At 45.7% G+C, this 16,801-nt stretch overlaps 1 protein-coding gene across 3 annotated transcripts in view; it reads right to left on the minus strand.

Annotated features, from left to right (window-relative positions):
* Nucleotides 1–384: 384 nt before the first annotated feature.
* Nucleotides 385–16,801, minus strand: part of LOC144099421 (luciferin 4-monooxygenase-like) — a 41,377-nt gene continuing 24,960 nt past the window's right edge. For all 3 annotated transcript variants that reach the window (XM_077632713.1, XM_077632714.1, XM_077632715.1), the window contains exons 5-10: nt 12,492–12,694; nt 11,790–11,958; nt 6,600–6,875; nt 4,621–4,765; nt 3,002–3,274; nt 385–579 (exon numbers count right to left, since the gene is read on the minus strand). In XM_077632713.1, coding sequence (XP_077488839.1) covers nt 452–579; nt 3,002–3,274; nt 4,621–4,765; nt 6,600–6,875; nt 11,790–11,958; nt 12,492–12,694 — 1,194 coding nt within the window. In that variant the 3' untranslated portion in view covers nt 385–451. The remainder of the gene's footprint in view (nt 580–3,001; nt 3,275–4,620; nt 4,766–6,599; nt 6,876–11,789; nt 11,959–12,491; nt 12,695–16,801) is intronic.

Below are 16,801 nucleotides of genomic sequence, written 5' to 3' on the forward strand. Positions count from 1 at the left end.
GGACAACGCCTCGCACAAGAAGGCCTTATCAGCAAAAGCAACAGGAGAAAAACTGCTCTTCAGCACTGGAGGGAATGCTGTTCAAATTACCCCGCAAACTGCCGCAACGAGAATAAAATTTAAATTTAGAAGACGAGTACATGTGAATCCTGTTCTCTGTTTTACCACAAAACAAGTTCCGATACCTGTACTCATGTTGATTCGTTTTGTGCATACGCTGTGTCACCAGTTGAACTCGTAACAAGTGGTTACACGTAGCCCTTGCGTGGTTGTGTCCCTATGTTCAGGGCAAGTACGCGCTTTGCTCGAGCGAAACTCCAGTACCGGGGTGCAATATAGCCACCCCCCTATCACAGTCAGTTCTCAATCGATGCGTTTACGTTCAGAACGAATAAAGCATTTATTGGAAGAATGTTCGTTTCGTTTATTTTGTGAAAGAAAAGTTTACTTTTTACAGAGCAGTTCTACCAACGCACACTTGTGCCAGGGCGTGGCGACTGATTTTTCCGGTTTCTGTTTTCGGCAGCGAATCGAAGACAAAGACGCCTCCGTAAAGATTTTTGTGCACAGCCAGATTATCTGCAAGAAACAGAATAATACATGAACTAATTAACGCCATATATGTCCTTAGTATATCAGTCAGTCAAACGACATTGTTAATTTTAGTAGAACACCAACCAGGGGAACATGGTAGGAGAAGAAAAGTGTCTTAACATGACCGGATACATTTGCTTGACACACATGTTATTGATGCTGTAATAAACCGCCGCCAATGTTTGAGAAGTTTCGCACTCGAGCCTTCTGTGGAGCCTAGTGAAGGTGAAGATACTAGCATGAGTCGAATGCCTCAAGGCTTGTTGGAGCCGCCGCGGTGGCTGAGTGGTTATGGCGCTCGGCTGCTGGCCCGAAAGACGCGGGTTCGATCCCGGCCGCGGCGGTCGAATTTCGATGGAGGCGAAATTCTAGAGGTCCGTGTGCTGTGCGATGTCAGTGCACGTTATAGAACCCCAGGTGGTCGAAATTTGCGGAGCCTTTCACTATGGCGTCTCTCAAAGCCTGAGACTCTCTGAGAGGTTAAACCCCCATAAACCATAGACCAAGGCTTGTTGGCTCCCGAGCAGAATAATATTTTAGACGTTGTTTAGCACTGAACTTTTTTTTGACTGATAATATGCTACTATTTAAAGAATAAAAGCCAGGCAATTGTGGAAATGAGCATCGCACAATTTCCAGCAGAAAATGGAGGCGTGCAGCATGCATAATTATACCCCTGGTGCACAAAAATACTAACAGCAAACGAATTTAAGACAAAACCGTAAAATGCACTCGAATCTAGGCCGCTGTCTGTTCTAAGCCAACATATTAAAATTGAAAGCAAAATAATAAAAAAACTTTCCTTCAATGCAAGCCAGCTAAGAATACAATTGAGGAGGTCCCAGCACAGTCACTGGCTACGGGACCTCCTTCTGTATACATTTATCCAGGCTGTATTTTCTTCTTCTATAAATAAACATGATTATAATTCTGAAAAAAAAAACGACAGGAGTGACAGCACAGAAACGGCATTTTTATACACGAATCTGGTGCACCTCACTCGAGGAACTGATGTCCTCAAGCCTCCCGAGCTTAGGACACTGTAATGTGTTTAAGAGCTTGGAAGCAAACCCCTTGAGCTGTATACTTTTGACAAAGACTGTACCTGTCATAAATTGTGATGAATTAAGGTGAGACTATTTTTCCAACAAAATATGTTAACAACGTAAGCAGACAACGACAAAAAATGCCGGTTTTTGTTCCTTCAAAGTTTCTTTCGTTGTCACAGTTTGTCTGCAACGTTGGTAGTTTAAACCATAGTTGTAGTTTAAGCCATAGTTGTATTTTAAGCCATAGTTGTATCTTAAGCCGTCGTTGTATCTTAAGCCGTCGTTGTATCTTAAGCCATAGTTGTATCTTAAGCCATAGTTGTAGCTTAAGCCATAGTTGTAGTTTAAGCCATAGTAGTAGTTTAAGCTATAGTAGTAGTTTAAGCTATAGTTAGAGTTTTAGCCATAGGCCCGATGCTTGACGAAATAAACAGTAAAAGGACTGTGCGGCGACGGTCAAGCTCATAACTCTTAACGCCGAAGCAATACAGACTAATAGATTCCAACACTTGGGCTTAAATATTGTAAAAGCTCGACTTCGATTATTTCTACTTTCAGATCACTTCCCTCTTCGTCTCTGGCTCAGACGCCGCCACGCCCTTACAATCACGCGATTCAATAGTAGGCGCAGAATCAATAGGAGATAATAGAAATCAAATATTCGCTTCATATTGGCCTCAGCTGCACATTTTGGAAGTCCGCTCTAGTATAATGGTAAGACGCCGGCCAAGCTATGGACGTTTTCTTTAGCTCATTATCGCACAATGATGCGCACTACGCAAAAAACCTTTCTGAAATGTTGTACAAGGCTTAGCCGCCTCTTTAAGTACAGTGCGATTGCATTAGAGATCCATTCTGTCAAAGTACTCCTCTTTAGTCTAGATTATGCCTACACGCCCCTATATGCGGATTTGGTCAGTGTACTTTACTGTTTCCTTCTCAGCCAAATTTCAGCCAAAAATTCAATGTAAGTGAATAATTTTAATTTGCACCGCCCACAACCCGGTGCGCAGGTTTGCATCTGCAATGGTGAGCAGGTTGTTATCTCGTTTAATTGTGATCTCGGCGGCAGTTAAAGTAAAGGTGGTCTCAACAATCTTTAATTCAAGTGCTGCCTGGCATGGCGCTCAGAATGATCACTACCGGTGGGCAAATTGTGATGACGTCACAATGTCACGTGACCTCTCTCGACCAGCTTCCGTACGCCACCATGGCAGGAGGGCCAACCGCTTATTCATGACACGGACGGGCGCACGGAAGCCGGCTTGTCTCAAGAACGAGACCTCTAACTCTAGCGAATTGCTAAGAAACGAAATGTTATAATGTACACATATGGCAAAAAGCCAGGGCGCACCAACCTGTGATGGTGGCCTTTATCTTTTTGGCAAGCTGCGCAGGGTCGCACTTGCTGCCACTGAGGTCCTTAAGTACGACGGCAGCTGCCGGAGCCTCGCCATATTCGGAATGCGGCAATCCCACCACGACCACTTCGGATATATACTCCGAGTGCTCCTGGAGGATGAGGTCTTCAAGCTCTGCGGGAACAACTTGGTTGTCCATGCACTTGATCAGTTCCTTCAGCCGCTGTACTACGTAAAGGCGGCCATCTTCGTCATAGTATCCCGCGTCCCCTGCATAAACATGTGTATACGTGAGAACCGAGTACTAGTCCTGGTGAGTTTTAAAATCTTGTTTGCTGGTTTGTGGGGGTTTTAGGGTTTAACGTCTCAAAGCGAGTCGGGCTATGAGGCACGCCGTAGTGGAGAGCTTTGGTTAATTTCGACAAACTGGCGTTGTTTAACCTGCACTGATATCGCACAATAAACGGGTCTCTAGCTATTCGCCTCTATCGAAATTCGACCGCCGCGGCCGGGATTGCACCCGCATCTTTCGGATGAGCAGGCGAGGACCGTGACTACTGAGCCTCTGCGGCGGCTATATAACTCTGTTTGCCGTCACAGAGAAACTGAGAATAGATTTTAAAATATTTGCCAGTGCGAAACTTCAAGCTGACTTCTTAGTAAGATACTGATCAGCTTAAATGGCATAATGGTCAACTCTGTCCATGGATAAAGCCGAACTCCAAACTAATGAAAGCACACTAATGTAATGCTGAGTGCAAATTCTACAGGCAATGTATTTCCACTGGCCACCTGTAGAACACCCCGTGTTATATCAAAGCATTATTTTCGGCCAACTATATCTTCTTTGTTATCCAACCTCACCTGTAAAAGCTTAAATGGCTGTGAATGTCTCTCACATACGCCTCGAATGATTTCGGCTTAATAATTTGACACACGAGTTCGGAAATAGGCCTTTAGTTTCAATAACGTTATCCTTCATTCTTCTAAAGAACTTTCTCATGTTCATGATTTCCACTAAGTGTTTCGAAAAACACCAATCAACTTCTACTTCAGTGTCTCCGCCTCCGCTGTCTTAACCAATGCTCTCCAAATATCTTAAATTTTTTAGTTCACTTCGGCCGTAGATGAATCGCCCGTGAATGACAACCAATAGCGCACCAAGGATAAGGGTAGCGTTTATCGCCACCGCCAGCCGCGAATGCTCATGCGCAGATGGTCCCAAGGCACCATGTCCACCCGCAACTGGTCTGCACTTGAACTGTCGAGGTAATGTGCGCATGCAAATTGGCAGCTGCCAGCTAGGCAAACACCAGCAATAAACAGTATGCGCTGCTCGAACCTTTTCACGGTTCCGTACTCCGAGCTGTCATCGCATTTGTTAAAGAAATTGGTCTTGTTACGGCGGTTCTGTGTTTTTGAATAAACATTCGAATGACGTGCAGTCATTTCAACTCATTCTTTATCAAGATCATGTTTTATTATGAGCGAGAAGGTGATCATTTCTCTCTCACATATTCTGCGAAGCCAAACATGCGCTTCTCATCGACAATCAACTGCTTGTCAGCAAAGATCCACCCATTATGAGCATATCCTTAGAAAAATCAGCACCGCACCTGACTTGCACCATCCATCCTCGTCGAAAAGCTCTGCAGTCTCCTTTGGTCTCTTGTAGTACTGCTTCATCATCGTTGGTGTACGAAAGCATATCTCACCTATCTGGTTGGGACCCAGTTTTTCTCTTGTCACCCTATCAACAACCTGCAAAAATTTAGTTCGCAGGTTGAGCTCAATATAATTTATCAGCATTTATACAAGCCAATCAGCCAGTTAACAAGCGTCGCAATGAGCGTGACTTTTTCTTTTTTTTTTGCCCAACACATAGATTGAAATGATTTTTGTTTCGTTTCCAGATAACTCCGCTGACATTCTTTTTCCCTCCGCAAACCATAGCACCGTTTTCAGAAATATCCTGAGCAAAAATTGTCGCAGACAACCGGGAACACAGAATCTTGGGAATGAAGGCAATAATAAAAAGGCAAGAAACAAAACGAACAAAAAATAACAATCAATAGTTTTGAGGGTTTCCACAAAAAGTTGTAAACTGAAAGACTCCGGTCTGCACCGCGTAAACACAACAGGCTTAATCTAATTGAGGCATAAAATAATCCGTCCAAGAAAGGACAACTGATCATTTTGCCACCCCAGGCGAGAAATAAAACAATGTAGGAAAATGACAGGAGTACCAACAAAAACCACATGCAGAGGTACGAGCCCGAGCAGGCTGCCCTAACCTGCCCAGGTGAAAGATTGATGGGCTGGGCTGTGGGAACGGGATGTGGGCTATCAGGGTGGAGTTATGGGACTCGGGGAGAGAATACAGTTAGCGTGGGATTTTTTTTTCAAATGATCCTGATATAGTCCAGCTCCTTTTCAGGCTTCCGTAGAGGGCGATCACTCGCTGTTAGCAAGATTTGCGGCCCTCGGACTTCAATCGTGCTTACATACCACTGATAAACGTGTGCCGGGGTTTTCGGCTGTCCGAGTTAGGGACGACGACCAAGATTCCTACCTCCAAGCCAGCTTCCGCCATTCTGACCTTCCACTTGTAATAAGGGAACCGAGTTTTCGAGCCACCCGTCGTTTGAGGCATCGGCTCTTACTCCAAAGTACTCGCTCGCAGCGGGAACCCTTTCACGACGTTCGTGGTGTCCTACCACACGGCATTTTCCCCAGACATAGTATGTGAAACGCCTGCCTCCAGTCTCCAACAGACAGACGTCTCCTTCCAGATGCACAATTCCATACCACAAGTTTCTTTGTTTTTTTGCTCTGTGTGTGCCCCCCTCCTCTATATTGTTGTTGTTGTTGTTGTTTTTGTTGTTGACCTCACACAATGGCACATACCCACAAGGGGGATTGGCCATAACCAGGCGGTGACTATTTAAATGACCAGTTGCATGTGGCAAGCATGGGATGACCTACCAAAATTTGGATCGCAGTTTCCGTAGCCTATACTTAGAGCCAGGTTTTACTGTATGATTTCGTCGTCTACTAACCGTTACTCGATATTGGCTACCGAGCTTTCCCCAGTTTCGGGTCTTACTGCCCGCACTTAACTCCAAGCTATACCAAAAGGGCCTTCAGTGTTCTCTGTGATACACACTGATTAAATATCGTCATATATTTTTGAGCCGGAGGACCACTGAGACTTCAAAGACCTTGCTTCAAGGCAGCACCACTCAGTGCACATTTTATCCCACATTGCTTAGAATTGGAAAGCCTGAACGAGAGGGAGCTGTTGTGCTGGTGTGTAAAACCTGTAAACCAGGCTTTTAAGCCTGTCTCGCAAATGTATATCAGAAATGGAAAAAGAAAACGAAATAACAAAGAACTATCGCGAGAGAAAATGGCTAGCTTCGAGGTATATAACGGTCCGTGGTAAGGGAAAAAGGCGTCATGTAAACGGTTTACCCGATAAATAAAGTATTTGGATAAACCTTTGACAAGGAATTTTAGCCGCTCCATTAGAGCCCAGGACAAGTGTAGATCAGAAATGGGGCTGAGCGCCCTAGCGTCATTCCCGTAAACTTGCCTTTATCTTTGACCACGGAGCTGGGAAGCCGACGTCCGTCCCTGGAGCATCTTCGATGGGGGGCGCGCAGATGATGCCGATGGACTCGGTCATAGCGTAGGCGTTTGCTAAGCACTCGAGGTCGCTGAATGCGGCCTTAACGGTCCTGCGCGCAGCTTCTGTAAACACGTTGCCCGCGATGCCGACACGGCGGACGCCGGGGAGGCGGTTTCTCGTCTTGTGCATCTCAGATACAAGCATTTTTAAGTGCATCTGGAGAAATGATACAGCCGTCACCTGCAACAAACGGAGGCATGTAAATTTTACGCACACCGTGCCGTGAACATACCACAATTATCTTACTAAATAAACCACGCGGGCTGCGGATCGTAACAAAATACAGTCTAATACCTCCTCAAACATTTATTAATGATCGGTGACAACAGAGGGCTAGCCGCATATATGAACGAAAAACTACACTCTGCGAATGTGAAAACACATAATATGGGAATTATGTTGATTGAAAACAACAATTAAACAAAAGAAAGGAACCAAATTTTTATCAGATCGAGTTTCTTGCAAGAGGACAGTTTAAGCAGACAAGGAAGATGGATGATCACGTCGAATAACGCGTGAACGATAATTAATTAGGCGCGAGGGAACGAACTTGTTCCCATCAGAGCGGTGAGAGTCCACTTATCGAAACTTACGTACTCCAACTGTATTTGTTCTCATGCACGTCCAATGGGTTCTTTTTATGTTACGAAGTTACGAATATCAACCTACATTAATTTTTCCGTTATCTATACAGTCTGGGACGTCTAAAGTGCTGGAAAGCTTCCTCAGAAAAGCCGGAACATTTGATGCGATAGCATTCAGGATCTCGTGTCGCAGAAAATCCGGTGCAGGCTTTGTTGACCATGATTAAGAAACCCTCAGAGAAGCAAACTAGGAGGCAGGTTGGCCACCTAGGTCACGTAATCCCTTGGCGCCATGAAAACTTGCCCACCGGATTATGGTGGTGAAATTAATGATTGGTCGTGTGGGGTTGCTCAGGAAAAGCAACATGGGTTGCACAACCTCCACCGGTGGCAGCACCTGGCACGGCAGTGCTGTGGCATATCCCTTAACAGCTGCACCTCTGCGCCAGGAGTGGTATGAGGACCCCCAGGGATCTATGAATTTTAACACGAGAGTGACCAAATCTACGTACGTATACGGGTATTGGCGCATTAAGCTATTGCGTTATACCTGTACGGCGAAGCTTAACTCTCCTCTCCAGTTTTAACGAGCCAGTCAAAATTCCTGACATTTTACTCTTCGTTGGAAAGGGGGTAGAAGAGAGAAGTGCGGTGAAGAATGAGTTGGTTTAGTTCTATGCGGTTTAAGGTCCCACAGCGACTCGAGCTGTGAGGGTCGCCGAAGTGGGGGCTGCGGATAATTTCAACCGCACGGGGTGTTTTAAACTGCACTGACATCGCACAGTACACGGGCCTCTAGCATTTCGTCTCCATCAATTCGCGTTTGCAGCGAGCACTATAACCACTCAAAAACCGAAGGGCTGGAATCACAAAAATTTTGTTCGAATAAACAGAAAAGAGGAAAGATCCGTTTTGCCACAGTGCATTTCAAGCAGAAATAAAGGAACATTGTAATGCTTTTTTTACAAGTTAAATATATCGCGTTCAAGCGAAAGTTAATTTAATTTATTCTATTAAACGAAGGCTCTGCGCCAGGGACTCAACTGAGGCTAGAAAAGTTTCATTCCTAGCGCTGAAGAGCGTCGGTCTTATATATTAGGGGATCTTTTTTTTTTGTTTTACTCAACTGATATTTGCAAGCACGAAAATGATTTTTAAATTTTTTTTAAAAGTGAAGCATACTTTCGACAAATTAAATTCACAGGAGCGAAAATGAGCTTTAATTATATTGACATACTAAAACCGCCTATATATTTTTCTGCGTATATTAAACGTGCTCAAAGCTTGCATTAGGTGAGCTACTTTACACAAATTTTAAGAATGTATTTCGAATACTGAGCATCAATTTTCAGGAACATTTTTCCAGCATATTTTTGTGCATTCAAGAACACAAAATATGTGTGAAATACAATATAAATATCAACCGTATATTCCAAACGTTAATTTTTCCTAAGTGTATATCTATATATACATATAATACAGATTTTAAAGTTGTTAGAGGCTTGCCAAAATATGTCTTTTACTCATTCACAACTCAGATATAAAAAGCGTAGATCAGTGGTCGATGCGTTTATTACCCATGGATCTTGTCAAGAAACTGCTGTATCTTTGAAATGACACAATTTCTTGAGCGACAGTGTTAAGGGACTCATGTGTCTTAGAAAAACCGCATGCGACGTTTAACTGTGCCAGGAATATACATGAAAAATCCCCACAGGAGAACATAGGGGTCCGGTGAGCCAAATAGGTCACGTGACCGTGACATCACTACCAGCCCATCGGACTGCCTGCATACTGCTCATCCTGGAAGGCGGTAATTAAATTAATCAGTGGTCGCGAAAGGTTACTAGGGAACAGCAACCTGGGTCTCGAAAGCCCCACCTGTGGCAGCACCTGCTAACGCAGGACAGTGGCTCATCATAAAACCGCTGCACCACTCCAGAGTGGTATGCGTACTCCCAGGGAGCTATCTAATAATGCCAACTAGAGAGTGACAAATTGCGCAAATATGGGCGTTCACCCGTTAAATCTATCGTGTCATACCCTTAAGCTGACGCTTATATAAGTGTCGGCTACAGTTTTCCTTTTAGCCTAATACAAAACAGCTGTATGGTGCTCTAATCCAGTCGCCCTTATCTGACAAGCAGCATCATTACATCAAACACGAATTAAAATAGCGTAACACAAAACCGCGGCGAGCTTTTCTGTATGTTATCCGCCACCGTATCTCTCCCTTTCTAGCATATGGCTCAAATTTGGTGCAATATGCTCGTTTGGCTTCAAGAACAAACTGTACATTTTTAAAGAATTTTGAAGATTATTGCGGCGACATCAGCAGATTCTACTTTTTGTAGCCCGCTTAACAAACTTATATCACTGAAAGCCGTACAACATACATCATTGACACCATTGGTGCTTTGAGATAGAAAGTCTGTCTAATTTTTTTTCAAGCGATGTTTATTGCCTCAGGGCATAAAGGTTATGAAATGAAAGATGAAGAAGATGCTTAAATAAATGAAAAAATGGGCAGATTTATTTAAATCAAGTAGTGAACGATGATATGAACCCTGTGTCCAGACAATATAGGAATCCGGATTCTCCGGTGAGAGACCCACCGCCACCAGGTGCCCAATTCTCCTCGGCTTCAGCGCCGGGCAAACCCACAACAGGAGGTGGATATCCGCCACACAGTCTCTGATCTTGCAGAGTGGACACCCGAGGCAGGGATATAAATCTTTGAATTGCGGCCACATGTGTGTGAAGGCTGGAGTTAGGACAACCCCGACCCGTATCCTCCGAAGCACAACCTTCTCTGCACGGGTAAGACCACGGGGGAGGGTTACCGCACACGGAAGGATTAGAGCACGTGTGCGACGCCAGAGGTGTTCCTTTCTTGTTAAAAGGAGGGTGGTGTCATCTAGAGTGAGGACTCGAGGCAAAGACAAAGTTGGGGTCCAAAGGTGGATCGCAGAATCTGCGCGGCTTTGTGCGCTCAGGAGGTCACGCGGCACCCACTCAATACGGATTTGCTGCGGGATGTGTGCCGCTAGACGATGGATATCTTGGCAGATTTACGGGGTGCGACTGACTCGTCGTAGTAGGCGTGTGACGTGAAGGGCTTCGGTGCGAATGACAATGCGGGCCGTGGGTAGCATGGGAACGGCGGCCACAGAGCAAAGTGCCTCTTGAACCGCAAGCATCTCCGCACAGGAGGAGGAAGGTCGTTCTGAGAGGCGAAACCTTTACGTTTTGTTCAGGGCAGGCTTGCATGGACAGTAAACTGCCGATGTTGTTTCGCAGGCCTGGATGCTTTCGTCAACGTACATAACGATGGAACCATGCGGCAGATTGGCGTCTTGCTCTGTAATTCCGTCGCGATACGACGATGCCGTGCGGGTAGATGATGGCCGACGTAGATCAGTTGGCTTGCTGTCGCTTAGCTGCACAAAACGCCAAGAAGGAAGTACTGCCAGGGCGGCTGTAGAATGGAGTGCGTTGAAGCATATGCCCTCAGTGCACACGTTGTGTGTGTAAGCATTGACATTCGGCGGCGAGCATCGCGTCGTTGCTGCACCAGATCATCTAGTGTACTCAGCTGCGCATTTTCTTGGAGCGCCACGATCGGGGTAATGCGGGGTAGGCAAGTGATGGCCCTCACTGCCTCTCGATTAATCGCTTCTAGACCATCCTATTGAGTCCTCGTCAAATGCTGGAATTGGGCTTGGTAAACGAGGCACGGTTGCACAACCGCCAGCACCAACTGTCGTGAAACATGAGAGCGGGCTCCACCTGTTTTAGGAGCAACGCGTCTAATCAGACCCAACGCTTGAATTGCTTGCTTTTTAGCCCGAGAAAGCCAAGCATTACCTGTTCCCGACTCGTGTATTGTCAAGCCCAAGATTTTTACTGTCGAACTTTATTGAATTGGAGTTTCCGATAGATGGAGGCGAATTGGTATTGCAGCGAGTTTACGGCGCCCACATTGGTTGGCGACTGACACGAACGTGGTTTTGCTCACTGAAAGCTGAAGACCAATTGAAGAAGCATAAGTCGACGTAATATCTACGGCTGATTGTAGGGCTGCTGCTTGAGTCATCAGGTCGTTGTGAGTGCTCCACACCGTTATGTCATCAGTATACAATAAGAACTTAATCTCAGACATCATGTAAGCGCCAAGCAGGGAGATAAAAGCAATATTAAATAATGTTGGCGATCACACCGATAAGTGGGGAACGCACCGAAGAGGCACAAATGATCTAATGGTCTATATGCAAATCCCATCACTTCAGCGCCTCTTTTTCAGTAAGATAACTTGCCGCTACAAGGATCTACAATCCTAGCTGTTCTTTATTTCCCTTGAGGAATTCCACTGAGAACATGCAGCCATCATTTAATAACACGGCCGTTATAGTCATGCAATGTGCCCCATGCATTAAGAATTTGAGGATATAGATAAATAAAGAAAGGAATCGGGGACGCGCACGCTATGACGGCACTGCCGCCATAGTACCTTGTACTTTGCGACGAGTTCGCTTATGCGTTGTAAACTGGTGCCCGGTGACGTCATGACTGTTGTGATGCCCAGAAGAACGCTGATCGCGGTGCAGATGAAGCCCGACGCATGCGCGATGGGGCTCCCGATGAGCACAATGTCACTTTCGTCCCAGGTAAAACAAGGCCTGCGAGAGCGCGCATAACAATTAATGCATGAATATACGTTCGTCAGGCAAGATTAGCTACCGAGACACAACCTTCATATTGATTCTCATGGTGCACGTTCCTTTTAGTGGGCTCCCACCGGCAATGGAATACAATGAAATTTAGATGCACTTAGTATTCAGACTGAGTCAATGTGGAATAGATTATACTGCGTCGGCTCCAGACGCAGTCACACCCTCAACAGTTTTCAGAATTGCATAAACAATATAGTGTTCAGCTATGCGACACAACAAAGCACAACGCATTCTGGGCATCGCGGTGCCCCAAATTTACACAACGCAGGCATAGAGCGCGCGCAACTCAACCTGTAAGCAAGCGTCACTTAACGGTAACCCTATTCGCGCAACTCTAAATTTACATATAGAAACGTCATAACTAAACCACTTTCGATTTAGTGCTATAATTGGTTTCGGTCTATCTATTGTGCATTGGCCAGTTGCGCATCCCAATTCCTTGATTTAAATGCTGCATCCATAAGTGCCCATCCGCGCACCTTTCAATGACCGTGTTGCCCACGAAGTCATAGTGGGTACCGACCGCTCCCTTGGGAAGGCCCGTGGTGCCTGATGTGTAGCTGATGAAAAGCACGTATTCTCTGGGATCCTGGATGGGTACCTCACGAAAGAGTGCTTCGTCCAGGTCTCGAAAGGCAACCGTGGACACAAAGCCTTCTGCTGGGCCCATGGAGAACAAGTCCTGCGCGGGGGATGCAAGATACTTGAAACCATTGTGAGAAATCCCTGGAAGTCGGTCTGCATTAACACCACCCTTCACTTCTTATTCCCTCTACGGACCCCGTTTATGAGCTTGAAAGAAAAATGAAAAAAAAACTGCCCTGTATACTTTTTGTTCTTACGTTCTGATTTCCGGTCCATAACAAAAATACGCAGAAAGGGAGTGGCACTTCCTCGTTAATTTGCATGAACGTGGTTTTGCAGACAGCTCAAAGCAATTTAAGATAGAATAGGATAGGAAAACTTTTATTGAATCATAAGTATTTAGGCGATCAGAAGTCTTCTTGCTTGCTTCGCGTGTAGCTGTCTTCACGCTGCGCTGCAGGGAAGGCTTCTTCAGCAAAGGGTGGTCCCTCAGTCCAGGGCTCCACTGAGTTTGGCTGCATCCCGTGCGTGCTCTACCATCCTCTTTTGGACGGCGAGCTCGCAGCTGACGAGCCGGCTCTCCCAGTGCTCCGCACTCGGGGGTTTGTGTTCAGAACTACTCCAACATCACAGAGGGGTGAGATATAAATATCCTCTAGGATAACAAAGGAGGAGGCAACAGATTGGCGTAGATTACAAACAGGTTCCTTCCCCAACCTCTTTATATACAACAAGATGTTCCCAACGGAATATAGGGGCACATGCCCGTGGTGCGGGGCCACACCCACACTATTTCACATAACATGGGAAAGCAATTTAAGAAGATCCTCGTAAACGGTAAATGTAACGGGAGTTCCATGCAATCTCTGAGCATGAAGAGATAGAGTGTATACCACTTACGTATTAAGCTCTGCGCTGTACCCTAAGCAATGACGTCTATGGCACCAATGAAAATAAAGTTAATACAGTTTGGATTTAAAAACTGAAAGGGGCACTTAAGCTCCGCCTTAAGTGTACGACACGATAGCGTTAATCGGTTAATGCCCATTTATGCAGAATTGGTCACCTACTCTACGTTCATAGACTGATGGGAATCCTCATACCACACCTGGCGCAGTTATGCAGCAGTTCAGCGATGCTCCCCTGTCCTGCGATGGCAGGTGCTCTCACCGGTGGGGCTTGTGAGAACCAGGTTGCTCTACCCGGGCAACCTCTCGCCCCCATTCATTTAAACTGACACCTGCCACGGTGGCATTTGCTCACAACCAAGGGAGCTTGTGATGACGCCACAAGGTCACGTAACCTAGCAGGCCCACATAGGTTGCCGGAACGGCCGGTTGCTCCGGCCTTGATTAATGACACAGATTCAGTGTTATTTCGTGATTATAACATTGAACAGTTAGGTCACTTTTATGAACAAAATGGTTTGGTTTGGTTTATGGGGGCTTAACGTCCCAAAGCGAATCGTATAAGGCTCTTGTTGCGCTTTTTCCTCAAATGGTCTCTGTTTGGATTGCCGGAATAATCAAAAACTATGAGCAGATTTCAAACATTTGTTCCGGAAAGGGTAACGATTTGTAATGGCTCCGCAGACGCATGACCAGAGGCCATTATAATGCCGGCGACTCGTTTGTTGATCATTAGTAAGGCATGAAAGGCTGCAAGGCTGCCTTTCATACCTTCCTGCATGGAAGGCTGTTAGCGCACCTTTATTAAGAAACAGTATCGTCGTGAAAGCGCGTACAAATGCGCTCAAGACTCGGTACAACCCATAGCAGATAGGCAATCACTTCTGGGAAGCGCTGGACGCCACAGCAGATTGGCGCGCTGTTGGACAGTGCTTTGGCCGTAACAGTACCGCTCGGCTGGCACATGAGACATTCGCTCGCACAGATTTAAATTTGTCATTCGGAGAAAAAGCCCTGTGCGTTGTCGCGCTAATTCAGGATTGATCAGGAGAGTTGTGACGTTACACGTTGAGCTGTGGAGCGAAAATGATTAAAACTCTAATTTAATAGTGACTATTAGCTCGTAGAATGACTCAGATGTCGCTGTGACATTAAGGACGGGAATTAGTTTCACAGAGAAGAAAATTGGAATAAGTAGTTGGTGAGCGAGTCCAGGAGCATTCGGTTGCGAATCAGACACGATACTCCTCTGCCACTGAAGCACACTCATTCGATTTGCTTAAAGCGAGAACTTGCGTGTCACGTGGTGTGCCATGTGGTCTAGCATGCCTGTTGACGTATGCTAATTGGCGCGTGTAACAAAAAGAGGTACTTGTTAAGAAAAAAGTACCAAATACGCATTAACGCTGCCGCGTCATACCGTTAAGGTGAAGATGAAGTGTTCCCCTCATTTTGCATAAAATTAGTGCGGCTTTTCTTGCTGCCAACTTTGAACGTATTTACCTCGAACGTAGTTCACAGGAAAAGTCGTAAGGAGATATATGACAGTCTAGCCCGGCGTCATGTTTCTGAGTTCCCGCTTAGCTGATCGGTGAATGGTGAACTGATTGGCGAATGGAGGAGGCTACCGTTAGGCGCAAGGATTTATGCCCCCATGCATTCTGAAGATCGTTTACGATTTGGCTACGGGAAAAGTCAAAGTAGCGAAGAAAAAAGCCTTGACAGGACGAGCGAGGCAAAAGTTCTTCTGAGAAATGAAACCAACGCGTACCGTACTGACGTTAAGAAATAAGTGAGAATTTATCTTTGTCTCAATTAAGTGAACGACTTTCATACCCAGCGTATTCCAGTCTGGTTTCAGATCGTCACGTGCCTGTCGAATAAAATATAGCCGTTAACTTTTGCAGTGGTCAGGAGACTTAAAAAGCATTATACGAAACACCAACCGGCGGCGCCGCAGCGTAGTACAGCTTGATGCGACGCCCTACCGCTCCTAACGCGCACGCGGCTAGTTCGTCTTCTTTGTAGCTCAGAGCCAGGGTTCTGTGGGGCTACGCTGTTAAACGCTCGTTTTTTGGTTCAGCGCCTATGTTCGTAGTGATGTTGCAATAATATCACGTGGCTAAGGCTTGCACACTTCACAATACCCGTGGCTGCTTCATCTTCATTGTGGCTAAGAGCGGAGGGCGTGCGCGGCCTTCATAATGCTTCATAGAAAAATTTTGTTAACCTGAACGTGGACTTGGCTGATGACGGTGCGCCACCGGATATTTACATGAGTCCAGAGGCCACACAATGAGATTGCACCTCAGATTTGGGAAGCTGGGCCGAATGCCGCACGACCCAGTTCATAATCGTCCACGACCGGCCACCAAGGCGGCCATTGTTCATTCAGCTTGACTAACAGCTGCAGCGATACATATAATTGGGCGTTATCTGTGTATAGAACGATACGCAGCAGTGCGTGAAACTTGGTCGTTTTATTTGTTAGCCTGCGTGTGCGCAGAAATTCTTACCTGCGATTTGCATACTATCTCCAGTTTTTCTTCTTCTCGCCCTTAAAACCTCCTTGTAAATGTTACAGGCCAACGATCGTCAAATTAGTGAAAGATGCCCTTGTGCGTACCTCCCAACCTCTGGTCTTTGTCGACAGAGTTGGATTCAGCGACCGGATTATTAACATTCCGAAACCCTTCAATGACCCCGGCTCAGGACTCAATTTCACCCTGAAGGTGCCGAAAGCGGATGAGTTTCAGTTTTTAGATATTAGGCTACATGTTAATCCCGCATATTTCTGCTGGTAATATCGTCCCACGTCAATAACTTCGATCCCCAAATATAGTTCTGAACTTCTGAGTATTCCAAACTCGTGAAGAATGGCACTGCTGTTTCATGTCTGCCATCTAGCCTACAAAATCTTGCATACATACTCTGCGGGGTAGCTTTAACGCACAAGTGACCAGATTGTTGGAAGCATGCTGCAGGCAACCAAATAATGTAATAGTCCAGTCATATGTAAAGGTAATAAAATAGTCAAAAGGCCCTTCATCTCCCACCAATGAAAACTCAAATATGCTGTCTTCAGTATATGTACCGATTATGTCATCGGTTAGAACATGGGCCAAAAAACAACGATCATACAGGAGCTCTTTCCGCCCCCGTAAGATTAGGAACATTATACTCCCTTGCACTAAGAAGCACAGAACAATTTGATCGCGATTCCCGGTCCAGCAAGATTAAACACAGAGTGAAGTACGTGCGATGTTCATCTGCTGTCGTGTATAAGATTCTCTTTT

Source organism: Amblyomma americanum, chromosome 7, assembly GCF_052857255.1.
Source record: "Amblyomma americanum isolate KBUSLIRL-KWMA chromosome 7, ASM5285725v1, whole genome shotgun sequence".
Classification (NCBI taxonomy): domain Eukaryota; kingdom Metazoa; phylum Arthropoda; class Arachnida; order Ixodida; family Ixodidae; genus Amblyomma; species Amblyomma americanum.